At 36.0% G+C, this 23878-nt stretch overlaps 1 protein-coding gene across 2 annotated transcripts in view; it reads right to left on the reverse strand.

The window, feature by feature from the left end:
- PXDN (peroxidasin) overlaps window positions 1-23878 on the reverse strand; it is an 89461-nt gene that overhangs the window by 7383 nt on the left and 58200 nt on the right. For both annotated transcript variants that reach the window (XM_049818963.1, XM_049818965.1), the window contains exons 13-20: window positions 23742-23854; window positions 22563-22719; window positions 18750-18858; window positions 18178-18335; window positions 12189-13692; window positions 11219-11353; window positions 8607-8815; window positions 187-307 (exon numbers count right to left, since the gene is read on the reverse strand). In XM_049818963.1, coding sequence (XP_049674920.1) covers window positions 187-307; window positions 8607-8815; window positions 11219-11353; window positions 12189-13692; window positions 18178-18335; window positions 18750-18858; window positions 22563-22719; window positions 23742-23854 — 2506 coding nt within the window. The remainder of the gene's footprint in view (window positions 1-186; window positions 308-8606; window positions 8816-11218; window positions 11354-12188; window positions 13693-18177; window positions 18336-18749; window positions 18859-22562; window positions 22720-23741; window positions 23855-23878) is intronic.

Consider the following 23878-nt stretch of genomic DNA (forward strand, 5'->3'; position numbering starts at 1 on the left):
AAAAAAAAGTGGTTTACTGTTAGCAGCTATGCAGAAGTGTCAGAATGAGATACATCAATCATAAACTTAAGAAAGCAGATACTGGAAAAAAGTGGTATGCACTTACAAAGAAATCATTCAGTTTCATTCCATTTTGAAAACAAATGTTTTTTCATACTTCTTTGAAAAAAAAAAAAAAAATCTCACCTTACTGTTTTGGACATTTTCATTTTCTTCAAGGGCTTGTCCTCCTGAAAGCTGTAATCAAGAGAACGTCTTCCCCGAAAGTGATATGAAAATGCATTAAACTGTCCTCTAGTTCTACAGTCTGAAATTAGACAAGAAATTACGCATTATAAACTACATAATTCAGCAGTTATTAATATGGTTTTACAGTGTCTTCTGAATTGGCAAAGGCAATTCATACATTCAGTCTGATCCCTCTGGAATCAGTTTGATGGCAGCTGAACATGTCTCAGTGATACAACATTTAAGCCAGCTAGATGCAGAGAATTTGGTTATTCACAGACCAGCTTTTTGGTATGAAACAAAGGAATAAAGATTATTTTCCTAAATATATCAGTGCTACTTCAATTAATCTTTTAACTTCTGAAATCTCCACTCTCTTTACTTTTAATTATTTTCTGCTTTTGGAGTGGGGTAGTTACATATGGATGAAAACAATGACAGAAAAACCAGCCTGTTGCTACCTCATCTATTCCAGACATTATTATTTGTTATTTTTGGCATCTGAAAGAGAATCTTTAATTAAATCCTGAAGAACATTTGCAGACACACTTTACTGGCTGACCAGCCCTACTTCCAAATTTGAGGGATTTGAAGGTATCACCAGTCACTTAGACCCTAAGATACTTTCCACCACAGAGTGAAAATCTCAAGCCTGAGAATAATCATGACAGAAATCTTCTCCTGAGATCCTAAGAGGATGTCTTCACAGGATGAAGTATGTCTCTTCTTCAGTTCACTTTATTTAGCCTTCCAACACACCAAGTGAGTATTTGGAAGGCGTCCCATTTCAAAAAGGAAAACAAAACAAAACTGCAACAGCACTTTGGAGGGTAGACAATGAGAAAACAGAAGTTTTCTCATTTCTGTTCACAGAAGCTTTAAAACAAAAAGTTACAATTGGCCAAGCTGCAGCAGGAACCAACAGCATGTTCAACTGTTAGAAGCGAAGAGTCTGCTAAGAAAACAGAAGGGAAAACTGAATACAGAATGCCATGGACATAACCCAGCTGAGTCTGGTATTAGCAAAATGAGCCAAGAAAGCAACTGAAGAGGGGAAGAAGTCATTTTCCCTAATGTTTCTCTTAACTTGCACCAAAACAAATTTATTCAGAAAGTCATTAACATTTTATAAAGTATTTTTTTCTGGAATTTAGCAGTAGCTATATCGAATACCTAAAGTATTAACATGAATTGTTGCACAAGTTGCCAGTCAATGAAAGAGCGTCAAAACACTGTTGAACTGAGCAATTTGAGAAACAAATGTAAAGTTGCTCTGTGATTATACAAAAATAAGTATCTTGGACTACTTTTAATTGTATTGGACTTTTATTTAAATTAGACTGTTACAATTGTTCTGTTAGGAGAAACTTGGTTTGTCCATCACTTTATATCAATTAAGACAGGGGAAAAAAAAAAAGACTAACAACAACAACAAAAAGTACTGATTGATTTTCAGCACAAACCCCATACCTACAGGTCATTCTTGAACACAATTTATCCACAATTCTCCTTCCCTTTTCTCTCCTTGCAGCTTGTCCCATTCTTGAGGAAATTTACTACCTTCCTCCTATAATAACAGCACCACCAAAGACCTAGATGATATTTACTGCCAGCATATTGTTCATTCTTCTTGTGTGTTCTGCTGTTTTTCACACAATCTTCTTGCTGTGCACTCAGAAACTAAGCTCTTTCAGACGGGAATAGACTGCTGTGTCTAAGATGCTTGGCATGAAGGCATTATGATCATCCTTAGACACTTCTGTATTTAATATAGTGAGAAAGGGAGTCACACTCTGAAGGGCCACTGGAGAAAGAACTAGTTTCGGTCAGAGCAATTTTTTTCTTAAAGCAATCTGTTCCTTAAAGTTTTTCTGAGCATCACAGACATTTTAGTTTCTCTTGGAAGCAATTTGTGAAAGGTTTCTGCTATCCTCCTTTGTTTAATAACTGCTAAGGTCATCCCGCATAATATAGATTTTTTTTTTTTTGGTACAATAACACAATGGCCCATTGTTTTTTTATTCCTAGGTTGGTTTTTAGAAACAAAGGTCTGAAATCTTGGGACAGTTTTATCACCTTAGACTAGTAAATATGAGAACCATATGTTCAGTGGCAGCTTCAAGTACACAGACCTGACATTTCTATAGTTTTTAAAGACTCAAATATCTCAACTTGCCAAATGAACAACGCTTGTTCTTTGTTTCTGTTTCAGGTACGAGGTAGAGGACTGTCACTGCTGAGAGGTGCAGGACAGAATGCTCTAGTTTTCAGAAAGCCCAAACCATGAAGAATACCTTAGCAGTAGTAGTAAGTGAGAAAAATGAGCCTTAAATTCTGCTTTTTTCAGCTCACTCCAAATTTCCCCAAGTTAGCTATACCCAGTCCAATTCATTTTCTGCACAAAAGCTGAATGTTTAAAAGCAACCTAAGAATTCTTTTTCTCTATTGACAATATTTTCTTCCAGAACCTAGGTGTTGTTACACTGCAAGTGTGAAGATAAACCATCTGTATATGGAAGCCATGTTCACATCTTCAGAAAATACCCTGTTTCCCACAAGGTTTTAAAAATGCATCTATAATGAAAATTGGATAGAAACCCCCCTGACATTTCAAAGTATTGAGCACTCTTAATTCCCAGTGAATCACCTCTCAAAATCTGGGTCAAGGAGTATTACTCTAACAGTAGATTAAACCAAAACAACTTGAGAGACTAAGGGAATGTGACAAAAAGCACATATAATGTAACTATTGCTTCTATTTCATAATACTTCAATTCTCTGATATTTATTGTACTGAATTAAGTTGCTATTACTGTAAGCATTTGTATGTATCTAAGAACTCATAGTCATGCCAGTAGGAGCAGTAAAAGGGAGGAGAAACATTGAAAATGTCTGAAATGTCAGAAGATTTTTTTGAGCAGATGTTTTCACAAAGCAGCTACTTAAAAATTACACAACATGGGAAAAAGACATTTCACCTCAAATGAAGCCCTAACTCAAAATAGCTGGTTTTGCTGTTGCTAAATAAGCCACATCCCTTGACATTACACTGCACCTCTTCATTTCTTCTGTTGAATAAGATAAATTAAATAGCAGCAAAAAATGTAATAAGTTGGTCTAAAATCCAACACTGATCTGCTCAGATTGAAACAGGTGCACTTTGCATAAACATTATTTAAACATCTGGACAAAAATAATGGTATAGAAGGTAGAAGATAAAGTGACAACCCAGACTGTCATCTCCCAGCTGATATACTGGGGAATTCTAATAACAAAGATGTTCTCTGTAGTTGACCTCAAAGCCCACAGACCAATGCTACCAAAACTAGAATGCTCAGGCATCGTTGGAAAGCAAATATCCAGATATTTTACAGAACATGACTATATAAATTGTTAATATATGGCTAATGGTAGCCTGAAGACATTTAAAAACATATAAACAACACTGAAGACATAACACGTCTTCGTGGTCTGAATAGGTTTTGGACAGCCTGCAGGAAGATAAAGGAGAGCCATTAGGTTCTTGACACCAAACGAAAGAAAATCCAACCTCCCCAGCAGAAAAATTAAACAGGACTAGGTAGAAAATTTTGCAGATCAAAACCATGCCTCTTTTGGAATATAAATATCAAAGACCAGTGAGAAAAAATAATTTCAGACAGACTGAAAATCCATGGAAATTTGGAAATTTGAAAAGGGAGGACACTAAGAACTGACTTGCCCATTAGACTGTGAAGCGTTCTGTCTTAGAAAGGCAGTGACAGTCCACAGGGAAGAAGGAAATCCTCCAACTGCCTAGTTTTGCAGAAATCACCCAGACACCTCCATTAGGACCCTTTCTTACCCATGTTTCCTTTACAGTCAATGGACATTGACACAGGAAGAAACTGCAGCCTGAACTGTCCTCTAGAGGCATCTCTTTCCCTACTGCCTGCAGCAGGACTTCGACAGGCTGGGATCTTCCATCTGGGGACTCATTCAGGAGTTTGGGTTTAAACAGAACGACTGACGTCCTATTGTTTCCCTGTCGCTTTCCACTATGGATGGCAACTACTGGCATGAGACCCCTGGCAGCAAAGACAAAGCAATGCCATAGATTAAGTCTCCTTATTTTGAGTTTATGAATTAGAACTTTATTTTACTGATCATGGATACCTGAAAAAGTTAAAATATTCTTGGGTTGGATGAAATATAAATAAAAATACTGATTCTCTCAATAAAATTTGTAATCAAACAGAAATGTTGGACTATATTATATGTACTTCTGTTCAAAGAAAAAAGAATGTAATCCTTAAAAATACAGACTACAGAACTTTATTTTAATAGCCTGGCATAGTCTGAATTGTTACTAAGATAATAGATACCATCCTTAAATATAAATTTAAATGTAAAAAGATACATTTGATTGTAGAAAGCAAAACTAAATTTGACATGACAGAAGTAAACCACAAGATCTGTGTAAAGAGAAAACATGTTCAGGCATAAATTGCATCATTTTGGTGTTTTGAAGAGTTCTTGGTAAACAATTTCCACTGTCACAAAAGATCTTGCAGTCTCACACTGGGACTGCTGTTAACATTTAAAAATGTTAGTCTTCCACAACATCTAGTGCTTAGCCCAGTGTTGCTTAGTATTTTCACTGAGGATAAAAGGGCATAATGAGAACTGCATAATAAGATATAATACTAGAAGTAAAAGCCAGATGATTTTTAACTTTGAATAAAACACAATTGTTAAAATAAATAGCTGATGGCTTTCTAGAAGCAATGCTTAAATCAAAGAGATTAACGTGGTCAGTACAGGAACAACAGATGGCATAATTTTTGGTCTGGTCTTACAATGCAGGAGTTTACAAATATAGGTCTATACTACTGGAGGACCATGTATACATGCACTCAGATTAAGAATATGTCTTAACTCTTCTAATGAAATGCAGTGGGATTTAAACATGTTTAATCATAACTTGTATAAGGCTGTTTTCCTGAATTAAACAAAAAAGAACAGCATCTGATACAGGAGATAGTTCAGTTGCTTACTGAGAACCAGTTAAGAAAAATCATCTTCCTAAATCAGTTTACGCTTATGAGGATGACTTGCATCTTGTCTGAATCACTGCCTCCTAGGTCATTGTTTGACACAAAACAAAAGGCTAAAGAAAATTTTCATTTTGATTTACAAAAAAAGAAGTGCGAAACTTTTAAAGACTCACAGTGGAAAACATTTCAAATGTACATATTTGGACTAAAGTCATGTTTCTATTTAAGCCAGTATGTCCTTGCACTGAGTTCCTAGTCTTTTTTTTTACATAATTAATCTCACTAAATTATTTGGCATAACAGTAACAGTATGCTTATATTCAAGGGAAGAGAGGTTTATTGTTTCAGTGTTTTGGGTTCAGAACTGCGATACAATGTCAGTAAGAGTAATCATGGAAGTGTACACTGAGTACTTAAAAAAAAAAAAAAAAAAAAAGTCGTCTTTTTTTTTTGTACTAGAGAGCCTGAAAAAAGCACCAAAAGTTTCTTGTTTGGAAAATCTGAAGCTTGGATGCTTCAAGTAAAGAGCCGCAGTAAATCTGCAGTAAATCCTCACCATCTCTGACAAGACAAAGAAAGGTAGAAAGTGAAGGAAACCAGAAGAAAAACTTGTGTACCTCAGTGGAATACCTTATTTTTCCCACCATAAACTAGTAATTCTGTTGTATGATTCGTCAACTGGAATCTAAAGGTAATCTGGTATTGTTATTATAAAAAGCAATAATGTCCTGCTTTATAAGAAATAAATACAGCTTTACTCAAGAAATCTAAGAAGTAGCTTTTTGTAACTAAGAAGTTTTTCTATTCTTCATATGGAAAAGTATTTTGACTTGAACAAAACAGGAAGGATAACAAAAACAGATGTATTTTTTAACCAAGCTGAAACAGCTGAATATATGGGTCACTTATTAAACATACATAAAGTGCAATGAACACTATTCTGTATTCTAAATTTTAACTTAGGATAATTTTAATTATAAAATAATCAGAAGTATTTTAAATGTGGTGAATAGTTTAATTTGTTTCCTTTTGAATAATAAATTAAAAGAAATAAAACCCCCAGAATGTATCTAAGTTAAAGTAAATGCTGGTCCTGGATGTATGTTGTGTATGCCCCCCACTTCAGACTAATGGTGAGTCCCTAGAGCCACAGAATGAAAGAAATTTTTTTAATTAATTGCTTACACGTGGATTCCCACAGAAAACACCACACCCATTCATCCACGTAAGAAAGCAGTTCAAGCCATGCATACTTTGGTTTTTTTCATTAACCTTTGCACAGACATCAAGAGTTCAGAAGGGGATACAGATAGGCAATTTTTTAAAGAACATTAGTTATTTACCCTTTCTTTTGCTTGGCCGTTGTCTAACTACTGCATCCAGTAGTACTCCCTGGTAGTAACATTCTTGAATGAAAATACAAGCTAGGCTGTTGAATGACTGAATACTCTAAAGACTTTCCAAAGATAACATCTGCTCTAGAAGGCTCAGTGATAACATAACATTTAGAGAATCAACACATAATTTCTCAGAACAGCTTTACAATTTTTCCAAATTGATATAATTAATGTATTTGTGAAACTGTCTGTCAAGCTTCATGAACCATGGCAAAGTGAACTTATCCTGAACTGGTAGAATATGATTTATTTGCTTATGATAAAGCATTTGAAGAGTGATAATTGATTTTGTCTCAATGCTTCTGGCATATGTCAGGGTTATTTTGAAGAGATTCTGGGAGACTTTGCATTAAAATTACAATGTGTCAACCATATCTAGAGTTTTATAGGCTATTATCATCTATTTGGGAATGGCAAAGCTGGTAAATATTGTTTAAAAAAATCTGAACAACCTAAAAAAAAAAACCCTGGTAAAAATTAGAGTAAGACCTGAATGAGATGATATCAGGAGGGAATTGTACAACATTTCATTGAAATCTAAGGTATTTCTTTTTCCTAGTCTCACACAGATAACTGACATTTTGAACCAAGTATTCCAAGGAAGAATTTTCTTAGGCAGTGATTTATTATTTAAAGAGTTATTCACTGGACAAGACAATACAATAGTCAGTTTAAAAGCTAAATTGTGCAGTATCTTTGAATAGTAAATCTCCATCCACTTTTTTCATTTTTAATGATACCTGAGCTTGCTCTTGTGGTAAAGTCAGTAGTTAGAATCCTTCCCAAGTATTTACTGTATCTGTACCAGGTTGAAGGGACATCCTCCATCAGTTTACTCTTTACCTACTGCCTTAAATTCTGAGCTATATCACCAAAGGACTCTCTCTCATCAGGGACAATTTTAGTTTACCAAAAGAGTTAAATGGACAGTAGTGGAAGAGTATGACCTCTCAGAAATACAGTCCACTGGTTCTTTATTCATGCATATCTTTTGACAGAATATTGAATAACCTAATCAGCAGGAGTAAACTCAAGAGAATCAGCAGTAGAAAAGATGAAGAACTCCGATCTGGATACCTTTCACCAGCAAACCTACAAGATACTGGTATTGAAAGCTAGGTTCTTACTAGGTAAATTATAAGATTCTAGTAATTGTCAACTGATGGTACCATTACTCTCTCTAAAAAGAGGAAGTTTTTTCCAGTTAGTAATTTGTTTGTCAGCAATTTCTAGATAATCAGAAATCCACAGAGAAATTCTCAAAATTCCTGAATATACTTTTTCAGCCAGGGCATGTCATTTGAGTTTTGTCAAAAGAAAACGATAATAACACTGTCAAGAGATCTCAATAAAGGGAGTTCACTGTCCTCTGAAGTATTTTGTTGTTGACGCTACTGCAAATCATTCTGCAAATCTGTGTGATCCAAAAGATTCTCTTGGGAAAGGATCTTCTAACCATGTTACAGATGCAGTGAAGGCTGATGGGATGATGGCTAAAGAGGGGCCATGCAAAAAATCTGTAAGTGAGATAGAAGCCAACATACAGGCTACCAAGCAACATGGGTTCTCAGTGTCCTGTGCTTCATGCAGCTAAGTAAACCCTGTTTCTGGAGAAAAATAGTTTATTTCTGAAGAAAAACAAATCACCCCACTGTCCTAACTTTTGAAGAAGATGGCAGTGAACAAGAATATTTATCCACAAAAGGAAGAAAACAGGAAAACAGTTATCTACACCATGCAATGCTCAAATCTATGCTATGTTTTGAATTCGTCCATTTAATATAAAATACGGAATGATTGCTCACTCAACAAGGGTTGCGCTCCAGATTTAAGTTTGTAAAATCTTAACAAAAACTGAACAACAGTCAAATATCTTCTTAAAATAAGATGAACAGACACTAAACAAAGTGCACATTAGTACACCCAAATCCACCTGTATACAGACCTTCACAGCAATCTTGCCACATCCTGAGGTCCAGTTTAGGAATATCTTCGCAGCTACTATATCCATGTGGGAATTCAGCCACCTTAAAGACATCATGTTGTACCCTGGTTATGTTGTCGCCATTGTCACACAAAACTCGGGCAAGAGATGTCTGCTTGATCTGAGTGAGCTGAGCAGGCGTGAACACACCCGGGTTCTCATACCATAACCTGTAATCTCACAGAAAAGACAAATTTGCTAGTGAAAAAACAAACCACGCAGTTTTCCAGAGATATTACAATAATGTATTCAGAATGAAATTAATTATTCCATAAATCCTGTTCTCAACTTTACATCGTATCTGACGGAGTGATCCAGATGCCAAAATGTAAGCGCTTGGTGTCACTTCAGCCCTACTTGGCGTCATGCTGACACTCTGAAAGGACCGAAGTCTTCAACAAATCCTTTGATTTCTCTTCTAGTCCCATTTTGATGCCTTGGGTATCTTTGGACATCTAAAATGGCACTAGACTACCAAGTTTAGGGTTCTTTTAACACAGAGGCTTAAATTACCATAGATATCTTTCTCCAGGCAACTTTCCTATGGGTATGAAAAAATTTTCATAGAATTGCTGAGATTAGAAGAGTGGTTAATGTATACCTAGGTTATTATCAAGATAAGTGAGAATGTTTAATTTACTAAGGATTTTTTTTTCTGTAAAACTATTTTAATGACTATACTAATTCAGGGACTTATTAATATATGCTCAGTTAATTAATTATATTCAAGGAGGAAACACTGTGGTTTCAAATATATTTTTTTTTTATGCATAAAGGGCTAAAAGCCTGTTATCAATTGAAAATAAAAATAATACATTACTATGAAAAGCAAGCCAGCCCTTGGAAAAGAAAACGTTTTAAGTTACTGTCCTGGATTTGAAAACATTTTACACTATTCTAACACATAAGAATTGCTCACTGTGATATTGTTTACATCTCACAGAACTGTAAAGTTACAATTCTATATTGATAAGTTTTTCCCCCATTTCAACCAAAAATAAGTAGGAGGCTCTTTAAACTTTATGAAAAATCAATAACAATTTTATACTAAACTTAGAAGAATGGTCAACAAATTTCATTTTACCTACTTATTGTATCATTTTCATAAGGCACTGGACAGTGGCCAATGAATTTCCAAGTACGGGGATCAGAAAAACAGATTCTGAAATTTCCATCTTGACATGAAGTTAGGCTCCCTTCAAACATCACTCCTTTTCCCTGCACAGGCACATTTGTTTTGCATGGTGCTGGTAACTTTGATCCTCTGCCCATCATAAAGGCTTTTCAAACAAGTGAGAGTTGCTTTCATTATGTCTAATAATATTTTACTATTTGCTGGCATGTTGCTTCATGTTGTATTCTTTGGACAGCAGAATCCCATTTTGTAAATATTCAATGTTTTCCTACAGTTTCTGAATGTTGTTTCAGAAAAAAAATTAAAAAAAAAAAAAAAGAAAAAAAGCTTTTGCTGGAAAAATGCAAACAGACACACACAAAAAAAGCAGTATCATTATCCTGTTGTGACACAAATAGGTACTTGTCACCAGCAATCTGGAGCTCATACTGCATATATTTCTCTTTTACTCCTTCTGCCTGCAGGCACGAGAGTTTTATGTTTCACAGCTTAATTTTTAAACAGATTTTATGAGAGAAAGTTGTTTTTAAAAAAAGCATACAAAAAGGGTTGTGTTAGTGACTACAGAAATAAAAAAGCCTTTATATTATCTGGGTAGCAATTTTATAACTTACACAAAGCAAATAACATTAGATAAAGTGAACCAAACCTAATTTCCGAATTCTTCCCGTTTCCCTTTCACTAGGATGGGACTAATCAGCATAAGTCTTTCTACCCTCATGCCATTCAAAAACCAGGATTCCAGCTCACAAATTATGTTAAAATGAGGGAAATGTTAATCTTCAGATTCTGAACGAGTATGCTGAAAGTATGCAAAGGAGATCTGGCTGCTGTAACAATAGCAACGACTATTTTCTTACTTCAAGTACTGTAGAAACTGAAAATGAGAAATTGCTCATAATATGCATGTAAAGTAATTTAAGAACAATTATCAAATTGTGTTCTTTGTGATAACCTGTCTGCTTTTAAGACTCTCTTGGTGCACAGACTTCTTGTATTGAAATATGTATAGGGGTTATATACACTGAGTGATACTTTTCCAACCTGTGCTTAAGTAATGGAGATGGTAAAAGTGTTTCAACCACCAGAATTCCTTTGCCAATAAAATAATTAAATAACAATGAAAGGACATGAGAACACCCAGTTTTCAGAAAGGTAAGTGACTTGAATAACCAGTAAAAGGAAACTCAGCATGTGTTTGCTGTGGTGCTTTGTGGAGGTCAGTATGACATACTCACCATAAAAAGTACAGATTTAAAAAATAAATTAATCATAGCTTCTAACAATGTTTTAAACCTGTATTCTTCATCTTTGCAATTATATATGAAAATCATAAATGAAAATAAAATGCAGTTTGATTTGGAAACAAGACGTTGCAACTGTTATTAAGCATCCTCAAGTCAAAACTAATTTTTGTTTCCGTGGTATTTCAATTTACCTGTCTCCATCCCGAATACGCCTAAACTGTGTGCTTAACAGACACAGCAAAGTTGGCCCCAGTCGGCTCCCTGGAACTAAGTCTTCTACCATTAGAGCAGGAAATAGGTCTATGTTCAGTGGGGAACCATACAACCTATAAATAGAAAAACACAAATATTTAATACCAAATATTTTACAAAATAACCAGTATGTGGTAAAACTAAGGGCAAGAGATATGAACAACTCACAGTAAAAATGACAGTGATAGTGCTACATCTTTTGTGAACAACCTGTGTGTGTATATGCAAGAAATCCTGCAATGTAGGTTGTATATGTGAGTAACATCACAGGGGTCTGCAAGTCTACTCCACAATTTCCTTTCTCCTAGTAGCTTTCTTCTGATTTCTTGGAACAGTTTCTTTTTCAATAGCTCCTCTTTCCTGCCTCTCTGTACACTTTTTCTTTTACCGTAGCAGAGACATTCTCTGTCTCTGATTTTGTGTGGATAAGCTAGGGGTGGCAGGTAGCTGAAGACTTATTTTCAAACTCTGAAGCTCTAAAGAAGAGCAGTTTACTGGTAGTGAAGGATGTCCACATGAAAATACAGTGAACGATACTCCTGTTTGTTTTAGTGTAGGGAATGGGTGGAACTGAACATGTAAATACTTGCATAAGACTGGCATTAATATGACCTTACATTGAAGTAACATTCATATTTAAAAGCATTTATAAAATCAGACATTTCAAATAGATAATTTCATGAACACATACAGTATATATTAACTTCCTATTGTTCACAGACATGTAGAAGTGGAGAAATAACCTGCATGTGGGAATTTTCTACACCTATTTCCTGGTATGGACGGAAGTTTCTTAAAAAATCCCTTTACCCCTTTCTTAACAAATATTTTCTTCTAGATAAGACATTTAGCTACTAATTTTGCATGCACATTTAGATAATTGATTGTTTTTCTTCACCTCAGGCTCACCTGCTAAGTTTCTCCCTGATTTCAGGATTCTTAATTTCATTTTTCAGATCTTCAAAAGTTTGAGCTGAAGAAAGATTACAGTAAACTCTAAAATCATGGTAGGGAGGAATTCCATGATCTCTGCCTCTCTGAATATTCATAGCTGCCAGATCTAAAGCCACAGTACGTGCCATGGAGAAGAGTCTTTCTGTTAATTCTGTATTGAGTAATTGTGATGGGACACGCATCTTACCAGCAACACCAAACAATCCCCTTAGAAGTGGATCAATGCCTCCTTCATTTACAATCCGAAATGGAGAGAAGAATGCCTTATGAAGAGGTAGATGGCCTTGTGGAATAGGTTCAAAGTTTTCATCCAGTCGATACAGAAAAGGATTAATGAGTGTGTGACCAAACCTAAAAGCGGCAGTTGCAAACTCATTAGTTATGCCAGAATTAACACTGGGATCATAACCCTTATATTCGCCAAGCATCTTCATGCCTACCTCTCCAAAGATCTTAGGTAGCCAGTGGCTAAATGTTATGTGCTGCATTTCTGCACCAACAATTTTGCGTGTTTCGTGATATATTGTGTCACCATCCCAGTGTGGATTGAGTTTCAGTAGCTCTGTGGCAATTCTGTTGTGTTCTCTAAACCACAATGTGTGGATGCTGGTAAGACCCAGCTGCTCATTAGAACGCTGATCGCCAGCTAAAAAGCAGGGAATTGGGCTCTCATTTTCATCTCTCATACACTCTGTTGGTGGGCCAGTAGCAAATGGAAGGAGGGGCTTGCCAGATCTCTGTACGATGCCCTGCCTCAGAAGACCCCTCTGACTTGCCAAGTCTCTGATTTCTAGTGCTTCATGGTCCGAACTGCCATACACGTTGGACGCATCGATGTACGAAGTCAGCTGGTTGATCTGTTCTCGTGGGTACACAGAATTCATCAGGAGGGATGTCATGCCGCTTCCACAAACCGGACTGGAGCGTACGAAAAACATGCAGCGTGCACCGTTTCGAACTCTGGGATCATTTGGTGGTATCATGATCGAAAAGCATGGAGGATCATTTGTACAAACTGAACTGCAATGCTGACCATCTGAAAACCTGGCCTCACTTAGGGCAGCCACGGTGAGGTCAAGGTCGTGGTCGAGAAACTGCCCCCACTGCATGAGCATGTGAGTATACTGGTCATCGGGAGTTATTGTTTCCGTTCCGATCAAAGTGGTCGAAACCAAGCGAGGCATTGGGAGTGCATAGCCGTTAGAGAGCCTCTTGGGTTCGATTCCCCGAGGCAAATTAAATCCATTTTCGTAGACTGACTTCAACAGACGTTCAAAGGCTGTCAGAGAAGCGCCCCACATGGGATGCTGAAGGTTGTTGCACGTTCCATCGTGTGTCCTGTACTTCTGGTGGAAGCACATATCTGAGCAGTTGTTCACTCGTCGATGGGCTGTACAGCCTGAGAGATTAGCTATCAGATTCAGGTACTGTGGGGACACAAGGTCATTATAGTGATAACCTGAAACCAGAAGAGAGACAGAGGGAAAATCAAAGACTTCATAGACTCATGGTGCCCACAGATCCATGAATTTATTTGATATGTCATTTTGTTATATCGCATTTCCCACCAGATTAAATACCCCTATTCTTTAAAAAGAACAATAATAATCACATATGTATATTAGAGCAACAACCACTATTAGGTCAGGAGGGAACTCATAAAATGCCAATTCATGTGCAACTTTTACAAAACGTTCACAAAAAGAGCTCATTACTTATTTGGTCACTTAAGAAAGCAGAGATATTTTCAGAAATAAAAGCCTCATATTGAGACAAATGGGAAATTTTCCCCATGTTAGTAAAAGCATTTTAAAAACCGTCAGTTACATTTACTTGGACTTCAAGACTTTATCTTTTGAGACTTGATAATTCGCTGAACATTACTATTTTGTTTTGCTTTATTACAGCGGAAGTTCCAGAATTTTAATAAAAAAAATTCAACAAGAACCACAAAAGAACATAACCACAGGCAATACAGCTAAACAGAGGAGTGATCTCTAGGACAAGTGGTGTGGAGTAACTCACGTTCACATTAACCGGGACTAGTTTCTAAAGAAAACTGGTGTTTGCATATCACTTGGCACAGGTTTCCTCTGCAATCCACACCATTCACTTCTGGGACTACAACATACTTACCACTTTCCTGCTTTTTTCTCAGTTCATAGAAGAATAATATATACAAAATATATACCATAATTCATTAGAATTATGTTTCTATAACTTCAAACTAAGGCTATGTGTTGCATGATCTCTGCTGTGGTATGATGGCATGTGGAAGGATTGAAGACTGTAAGGACTCCTAGTACAGTGTTGGATGACTGCAAATAGCAGAACAGTCAGGCTGTGGCTTGTCCATGCTGCCTATTAGGAGTCAGTCTAAAAGTGATTTTTTTCTTAGAAACATTTGGGCTTAATTTCAGGGAAAAAAACATCATTATTTGGGCTATATCTACATTATCAACTTTTGTGGACCAAGAGAAATGTGTGTGTAGAATGGAATTTTGGATGCCGAGAAAGACATCCCTACTGTATCCATTATGCAACAGGAGCAGGCTTCCTTCAGAAAAGCTTTACTTTGTTCTCCTGGACTGAATGTGGCCCTGGACCACATTTTTCACTTAATCTGAAAAGACTCCACACTGTTCAAGACCATACCAAAGCACAGCAAGTGGGGACAGCTGGGAGATTCACTTCAAATGGGCCCTGCTGATCCAAAGTGCAGGCACACCTTGAGTGATTAATGGATATACAGAGTGGATGGCAATACTTGGCAGTGTAGACATACTTTTAGCCAACTAGAAACCATCATACACCACCATGGTTCTTCATCTGGAAAGCTTGCACTCAGGAGCAAAACTGAACAAGCAGAATAAAGGCAGAAGGAAAAAAGGAAATGAGTGAGTGTACAGTGGTACTGTGTTCCCACAGGCTCAAGGGGTTCCGACCATGATGGTAATCACTCAAGAATATGAACTGAATGCAGTTTTGCAAGAGGTTGGTGCAGGCTAATTGCACACAGTCGGGAAATGTTCCTCTTAGTCCGGAGCTCGGTCCCAGCGTGCCTGCAAAGACACTGACTTTCATCTACATTCAACACATCAATATGTGCTAGACACATTGGCTCTCTGCCAATTTCTACAATGCAGGGCAATTTCAAACAAACTACCTAAAGCCCCTCTTTGTCTTTGCCTTGAAATGGACTGGATTGCTCGTAGCTGCTCAGCTGGGACAGGACCTGTGCTCAGTCAGGGGATCTATGTTTTCTCAGCCTCAGGCTACATGTACTTTGAGTGGTTTACAAGTCAAAGCAAAGATACTAGAGACCTAGTGCTTCCATTAGGCAAAACTAACCTGTTTTTGTAGACATACTTAAATTATTTTACGGAATACTCCAGACTAGGAAAAAGAAAACTAAACCACAGAGCAAAACCACTAAGTGCCACTGGCTAATGCAGCAAAGTAAACTCTTTGAGAATATTACTGATAACATATTATAATATGCTGGCTACTAGGGCAGTTCAATTCTAAAACTACACTCAGAAAACATATCTTCTTTATAATAACAATCCTTTTCAAATGATCTTCATTCATCATGGAGTTCTTTCCTTACGATCATTAGTCATGCAGTCTCTGCATAAACATTTGTCTGCTGTTGTTATCCTGGTTGCCACCCACATTTCTGAAATCAAGTTGTGATCAAAACTCAACTATGAATGTTTTGGGTGGAATGACCTTCATTACCAACTTAAAAGGTTCAGCTTCTCTGTTTAAAAGTTCAAGTGGGAGGCAACGTGTCATCTATGGATTAGATTCCATGGCTTTTTGAGCAGAGTGGAGGTCACCATAAATGCCATTCCCAGACCCTTAATCACCCCTCGCATTGTAGGCACTAACTCTGGCTCTGCTTTCTAAAAGGCTGGGCGCTGAGCATTTCCAGTGCTTAGAAGCTGGCTAGCTCAATTCACATACTATTAGCTATACTTTTTTCCAAACTGCAAAGAAAATGTTTCATAGTCATAGAAATATTGATTAGAAGGGACCTTTTACCCAGACCAAGCTCCTGCTTGAAGCAAGGCTGTCTCCAACACTGGATCAGCTCAGCTGTATCCCTGTCTAGTCGGCTTGAAAACCTCCAGAGACTGAGAATCTTCTGCCTTTCTGGATAAATTGTTCCAGTACTGCACTGGCCTCCTGGTGAGAAAGTGTTTTCCTAACATCCAATATGAACCTCCCAAGCAGCAATTTGTGGCCGTTCCCCTTGTTATACAGTCTGGCACTGCAGAGAGAATTTGGCTCCATAGTCTTTCCTTGGGATATTCCAAGATTTTACATAAAAAATGTCTCTGAATGGGAAATTGTCAAGTTTCTCAACTGTTACCAATGCAAAAGTGCTAAATAGCACCTTCCATTGGGCTTTGCATTTTGAAATAAAACCAAATAAGGACAAATACGAGTATTAAAATCTGAGAATTAGGCTATTTAAATGAAAACAGATTTCTTTTACTATCCAAGTTTCCCTAAAAGCCAGCTTTCTATGGATTTTGTAGGGCTGAGAAGCAAGCTCTGGTTGTGAACAGGATTTCCAGTATCACAGAAAGTTGCCTGATTTTGTGTTCATTAATTTGTATTTGTATGCTTTAATGCCAATTTTTGGTAAACTTTAGATGACTGAATTTCACTATTACAAATCCTAGTAAAAAGTAGTCAAGCTATTCTCACACATCAGATTTCATAAATTCCTAGTATTATATTTGATATGCTTGCATATGCATCTAATCAGAGAACTGAATTAAATCCTGTTGCTCTTATAAAACACAAGCCTTCAAAAATTTTTGAATAAGTTTTTGTGGTAAACTATTCATCGCAAATTATTTACACAGCTCTGATAACGAGTAACAAGATTCTTTTACTAGCAAATGTTACAGTACTCTACAAAGCTTGCAGTCTTTGGTCTTATAAATACTTGCCTAGTTCACAGTCAGAGTTAAGGTTTTCGGAAGTTACAATAAATACTCAATTATAAACATCAAAAAGAATATAATAAGTAAAAATATTTCCTCTAGATCTTCAGTGTAGCTTTTGGCTATGTCTGAAGTCTCAAAAGCTCTCCTAAAACTCTATCATTATTTCCAAATGCTTCAGTCCTATGTCTCAAGCCTATCCACACACATATCTACACACATTAGTTGTATATGCTCCAGCTGGACTTCATGAATTTGAACTTGGACTTCAATAACTAAAAGGCAGAAATATTAAACCTTGCATTTTTCCGCTATTTGTAAAAAGCAGCAAAAACTGTATTTCTCATTACATCAGATCAGTGTTAAAGGAAACAATTAGCTTAGTTTGACATGCACTTAAAGAATGCGTGGCAAATAATTCTTTGAATATTTTTGTGGTACATACAGAAACCCTGGTTTGTAAAGTATACAAATCTTTCTTGTTATATCATCTTTTCTCCTTGCCAAGGCATGCCGACACTAAATGGTTTTACTTAAAGAAACATGAACAAAATACTGATTATTTTTACTACCCAACAGAAAAGTCTGTTCTGCTATGAAACAATGGTCCTAATGAATTAACACACAGGGAGTTAACAAACGGGATGCATTACACACTTCTGTTATACCAAATTTGATCAGTAGAGAATCTGAACATGAATTTTTCCTTAATATGTCAATGTGAGGAAAAATAAAAACACTATATTTGGAGAGCTCAAGTAAACTGAGTTACACCATAATGTAGCAATGTGCAAACCAAGGAATGAATTGGGCAAACACACATATTTGGTAAAGTTTTGCAAAGTTAGATATTCCACTGATTTCAATGTAATGGTTCTGCAATTAGGACCCAGACTCGGAAGACAAATGTCTCTTGAAGTATAATGACTTAAGGCGGCAAATACACTTCAACACAGAAAAATAAGGAAAGAGTGAGTACTGACTTGTTCCATTCAGGTCAACCATTAGACCATCTTGTACATGATCTTGAATAAGCTGTAATGTCCTTTCAAATATTTCCCCAGCTCTTGCTTGCTCAACAGTGTATGGATCCCTTGGGTACCGAAATAAGGCTAGCAAATCATTTGGAGAACGAGGACGACTGATAGATAATTTGAAAAAAATAGTTAAGTGTACACAGGAGTTACAAAATAACAAAACTACATAAATCATGTAAACGTTCAGCAACATGATTAGTACATACCTTGGTTACTCATCTCAAAATGGAAGGCAAACAAAAAAAAAATAAAACATAAAACATTTAGTAGCAATTAAACATTTAATAGCCTTTTAATACACATTATCTCAGCAGAAAAACTGCTGTAGTGAATAGATCTCAACATGAGTGTTTAAGCAACAGGGATCCTTACATGTTAAACTGTTAGTACTCCCAGAACTAGCCAGATGTTAACAATGTCATTTAAATAATAAAATGACTTCTTGCTTAACAAATCTTCCATCATTCCCAGTGTATGCAAAATTAATTTTGACTTCTCAGTATAAAAAAGGGGGATACCTGTCAAACAGATGTGTACGTGTTGAATTTATTGCTCTGTCAACAGTTGCAATTGCTTCCACAATTGATGTTTGTACAAAAGGATCTCCATTTCGGCTGACATTAGGGACTACAGAAAGAGGAATTCACATGTTATTGCAAAAATGGCCACACACAAAAAGATACTTCTATAAAACAAAGTCTAGACACGACATCATTTCAGTTCTACAAAGTAAACCCCTGTTCTTTAAGCATTAGTTTGTCCAAATATAAAATTCTTAACCATTTTGAAGTTCTATCAAAGCATATTACAGTAGAGGAAAATACATTTAAAGTAGAAGTTATTGTAAGTTTAAAAGTCAGCTTGCTTATAATTCTAAAACAAAATAAAATGAAGATAAATGCATACAGTGTTTAACTGTCCATTAATTAGTCCTACAATTTCAAGTAAAAATGACCAAAGAAAAAATGAATTATTATTAAACTTTTTTTTCTGGTGTGGTGTATTATCAGCTTTTAGGTGTGTTGATATCAAGAGCCTGGCCTGAAATCAATGCAAGTATTCCCTTCGACTGCAATTAGTACTGAATTCAATGTAAGAATTTAAAGGGTTTACAGGAATGTGTTACAAGTGAAAAATACTGACGGACTTAGTTTGACTTTTAGAACACACAAATTCAAAGAGAATTCACAAAAAAATTAATAAACACACACAAAGAAGAACCCAACCAAAAAACCCACAGAATTCTATATATTCCCAAATAGCTACAATAAATTAACATTGCTCCTCTCCTGAGCTTAGTCTAGTAAGCAACACACGTTAATGTTAAAGGGCTATAAATGTTTTATTTATTTTGATCTCTACTTTGTTTTCTACTTTAAAATTATCTAGCTTTTTAATACTACATTAAAAATCACATGCTTGAAAGTTATTTAACGACTCTGTATAATACTGGAAACTCACTAATGCATAGGCCCATTCATCTGCCTTTTTATACGGTACTCAGTTGCAGCTGGATGTTTGTACAACATATCTAAGGCTAATAACCTTCCTTTCAGTCTAAACCAAGAACTACTAGATCCAGGGGCAACAGCTAACCATTTCCAGAGTATGTTTAGATTGGAAAAGTCACACAGGAAGAAGGGTAAAGTAGGGAAAAAATCCAAAGCAAATACACTGGAATAAAATCAGCAGATGTACAAAAATCAGCTGACATAAAAACTGTTGTTTGCAAGCTTTTCATGACTTTTTCTTTTCTTTTCTAGGCAGTATTTCATTACTCCTTCGTAACTGCCAGCTTAGGCTGTGTCTATGTGGGTTGCAGAGTCTAGACCTGGGTAATCAAACGTAACCATCTATACTGTCAAATAAAACAATCCCTGGGACTCTATAGTTGCAGCTGAAGCCCCTTTCTCTGCCCTGAGGCCCGCTGCCTTGGGCTGCTGACAACATACTCCCAGCATCCAAAACGAGCCGATCCTTTCCTCAGTGCCCAACGGCGATGGTCCCTGACCTGTCCTAATTACCAGCTGTCCTCCTTGCTTGACAGCTTCATTTTCATAGTAACCATACAGAAACATCATCAAATAACCTCATTATTTTAAGAAGAACTATCATCTACAGGTTTGCTATCCCCATTTTACTTGTTTCAGAGAGTGCTTGTGTGCTGTGAACCACCCTAACACTGCAACATTGCAGACTGTAAAAATCCAGTTGCTGGTTACCTTCCCTAGCGCTGCCTATGACGGGTGTAATCTCGGTGTTCACTTTAGATATGTGTCTTGCAGAGCTATCTTTCTGACTAATGGTACACGTGGGCTGAATCATAAATCTTGGTCAGATGTTAACTAGGCTGTACTTTATTCTTGTTTAGACTATTTGCTGCCAGTAGATCTCTTTTTAGACTGATAAATATTAAAGCTCCATGCAAGCCTTTTGCACAATACCTTTTTTGGGGCGAGGGAACAGGGAGGGGGTGGGGGAAGGAAAATCGCAATTTTTTTAAGCAACGAAAACGTAACCCACACACATCCTGACTTATACTTAAGCCAGAGACTTTTACAAAACAACAGAAAAGGACAGAAGAAAATGGCAAAAGAAAAGCATCTTTAAAATATTATGAAACATGGACAGCAAAACCTGCCCCCCCCCCCCGAGCTTCTACACACTTGCCTTTATTCTGTCTCAATGTTAAGAAAAGGTTTTTATGCATTAGGAACATGCATAAAACATTAACTTTGTTTAAAAGAAATGCTGACATGCAAGTGTTTAGGCATTTCTGGCTATGGCATTATTAATACTATCCAGATAGCAAGTATCCGGTACTTTTAATCTGTCCACTTGTCCCCCTTGCTTCTCTGACAGCTTCATTTACATAGGAACCATAGAGAAACAGTATCTGATATCCCACTAGTTTTAAGGAGAAACATCATTTACAGTTTCAGACTGAATGCAGATTAATCAAGGGTAGTTTCATTAATTTTAGGATTATAAGAAAAATAACCACATTACAATTAAATACTGCAGATCAGCTAGCACCAAGTTTTGTAGTTTGCTAATTTCAGCAGATGAGAATGAGCAGTTGACACCTGCACTAAGTGAATTAAACTGGTTTCCAGTGGGGTTATAGTTCAATTCATGGTTTCGTTTTTCAGAGCTCTTATTGATTATTTTTTTTCATTTAAAAAAAAACACACAAAAAACTTATTTTTCTATGCATCTCCAGAGTAACCAAGATTAACTGGTTTTTATGGACTTTCATTTGCAGATTTCATATATGTGGATGAAACGTTATCATTGAGTGATTCCCAGTCCTGCAATTTTTCTCTCAGAAATCATAATTACGGATTGAAGAAATACTATTTTTGATAAAGGAGGGAACTAATAGTTCTAGTAGTAGACTAATAGTCTGCTAAAAGCAACTTAAGCCAGGTGAACGTCATAGTTTTATTGATATCATGTGACTGATATCATGGAAATCAATACATTAGAAAAATCACTGATATATATTCATGAATTTAGTAAACAAAATACTGAGCATCAGACATAACACTGGGAAACAATATCCAATATGTTAAAGAAATCACTGCTCAATACTCTTTTTCAATGATACAAAAATATTGTGTCATATTTTCTACTGGAAGACAAAACCCCCACACAGTTTCCTTAATATTTGCCATCAAAATTAGTCTGAAAATGAGCAGGTTTACTCAATAAGTCAGAAAAGCATTAAGGTCAATCTGTGTAACAGTTATTTCCATAACCTCTTTGGCTGCTTTATTACCAATTATTATGTATTAATAATTGATAACTATTATTTGCCATTATTACTTTCAAATAATTAGAATAAGCTCAAATATTCTCCTTTTCTTTCTGTTTTCTCTTTTAGCTTCTTAAGATAATTAAGGCTTTCCTGAATTCTTTCACAATGGTTGCAGTGTAATCTTCAACCAACTGCTTTAAGTGCCCCTTTGAAGATGCTACAGGACTTTTTTGTCAAGTTATCCATAAAGATTAGACTGCGTATTCAACTAGCAAGTTCTAACAGGTCCAAATAATAACTCAAGAGGAAAGCAGTGTGACTAACTGGAGCCCAAAGCACTGTTTATTTTGAAGCTTAACTCCTAGAGACATTTTAGCTTATATATTCCCATCTTACCCACATCTGTGCAGACAGTTCCCTGAATTAAATGAAGGGGAAAAAAAAAAGACACTTATGGGTGAAAAAGAAAAATATGAATAAAAGAAAGAATTTAACATTTTATTAACTTACAAACTAAGCAATTAGAATAAAACTAATAATCTAACTCATACCTCTGATTCATACAACTTACCGTTAACACTAAGCACCATACTAACAGAGGAGTATCCTATGGTATTCCGGGCAACACATTCATATCGACCTTCATCAGCTGTTCCAACATCGCGAATGGTAAGAAATCCCTCTGGACTAACATGAAATTTTCCACTTTCAGTTACCTGTACTCCATCCTGCAGCAAAGCACAATGTTTAGTTATTCTAAACACTCTTTGTTTTCAAACCTGAATTTTTGTCTTCTTTTTCTCTTTTATTTTTACATTTTATTTTATATTTATATTTTGTATGCCAAGGTAATAGTCAACTAGATTTAGATTAATTTATATTAAAAACTCACACAGTTATGTTGACAGTAGGATTTGCATGTATTTCTAAATTGTGGAGTGTATTTACATACTTTTAAAAGTACTCATTATTATAAATCAAAGTATTTTAATAGTTATAGGTCCTCACCACATAAAATTTAAGACCCAAAAATAAGACAGCACCTTTTGAGAACACATATATTTGATTTTACTCAAAATTAACCAACTAAAAAGGATCTCAAGAGCTTTATATGTATCAATTCTTCATGTGCTATGCATTTAGAAGCTATTTAAGGTACATTAAAGTACATTTTCTAATTCTCGCTAATTGAAGAGAAGATGATATTCATGAAAATTGAAGATCAATATTAGCAACCCATTAATTCACCAGTATCTCTGCTAATAACTCTAACTAACAGTTTGGTATAATAATTATTGCACCAGTGGAAATCAAAGCCACAGAGAGGTTACTCAAGAGTTACCGAAACGTGTCCTGGTTGAACTGTCGACCTAACAGTGTCAAAGAGCTCAGCAATAGAGTATTTTTTATTGCTTTTTATCTATAATATCACTGAAAGTGTGAACATTAATAGGATATTCACACAGAACTGTCACCAACATACATAGGACTTTTAAGGCCTACGTTACGCATTTTAGCTGGTCTGTATAATGATTTGCATAACCACACATATATATTTTATATATATAAAATTCAGGCCTGGTATCTGTACACATGCTCTGTATTAAAGAAGATTTGTTGATCAAACTTCAGGTAACGTTTTCAGACACCAGAGCGAGCAGTAATTTGACAACGCGCTCTTTAAATAGCTAGTTATGAAGAGATGGAAAGGCTACTGCCTTTTTGCAACAACCAAACAAATATCTAGTACCTTATTCCAGGTAATTACTGGCTCCGGCTCTCCTTGAGCGCTGCATGGGATCTGTACATTTGTGCCAACCTCCACTGTCATGTCACTGGGAACGCTGGCAAATACAGGAGTCACTAAAAAAACAAATGATACATTGA

The sequence above is a fragment of the Accipiter gentilis genome, chromosome 16, assembly GCF_929443795.1.
Source record: "Accipiter gentilis chromosome 16, bAccGen1.1, whole genome shotgun sequence".
Lineage (NCBI taxonomy): Eukaryota > Metazoa > Chordata > Aves > Accipitriformes > Accipitridae > Astur > Astur gentilis.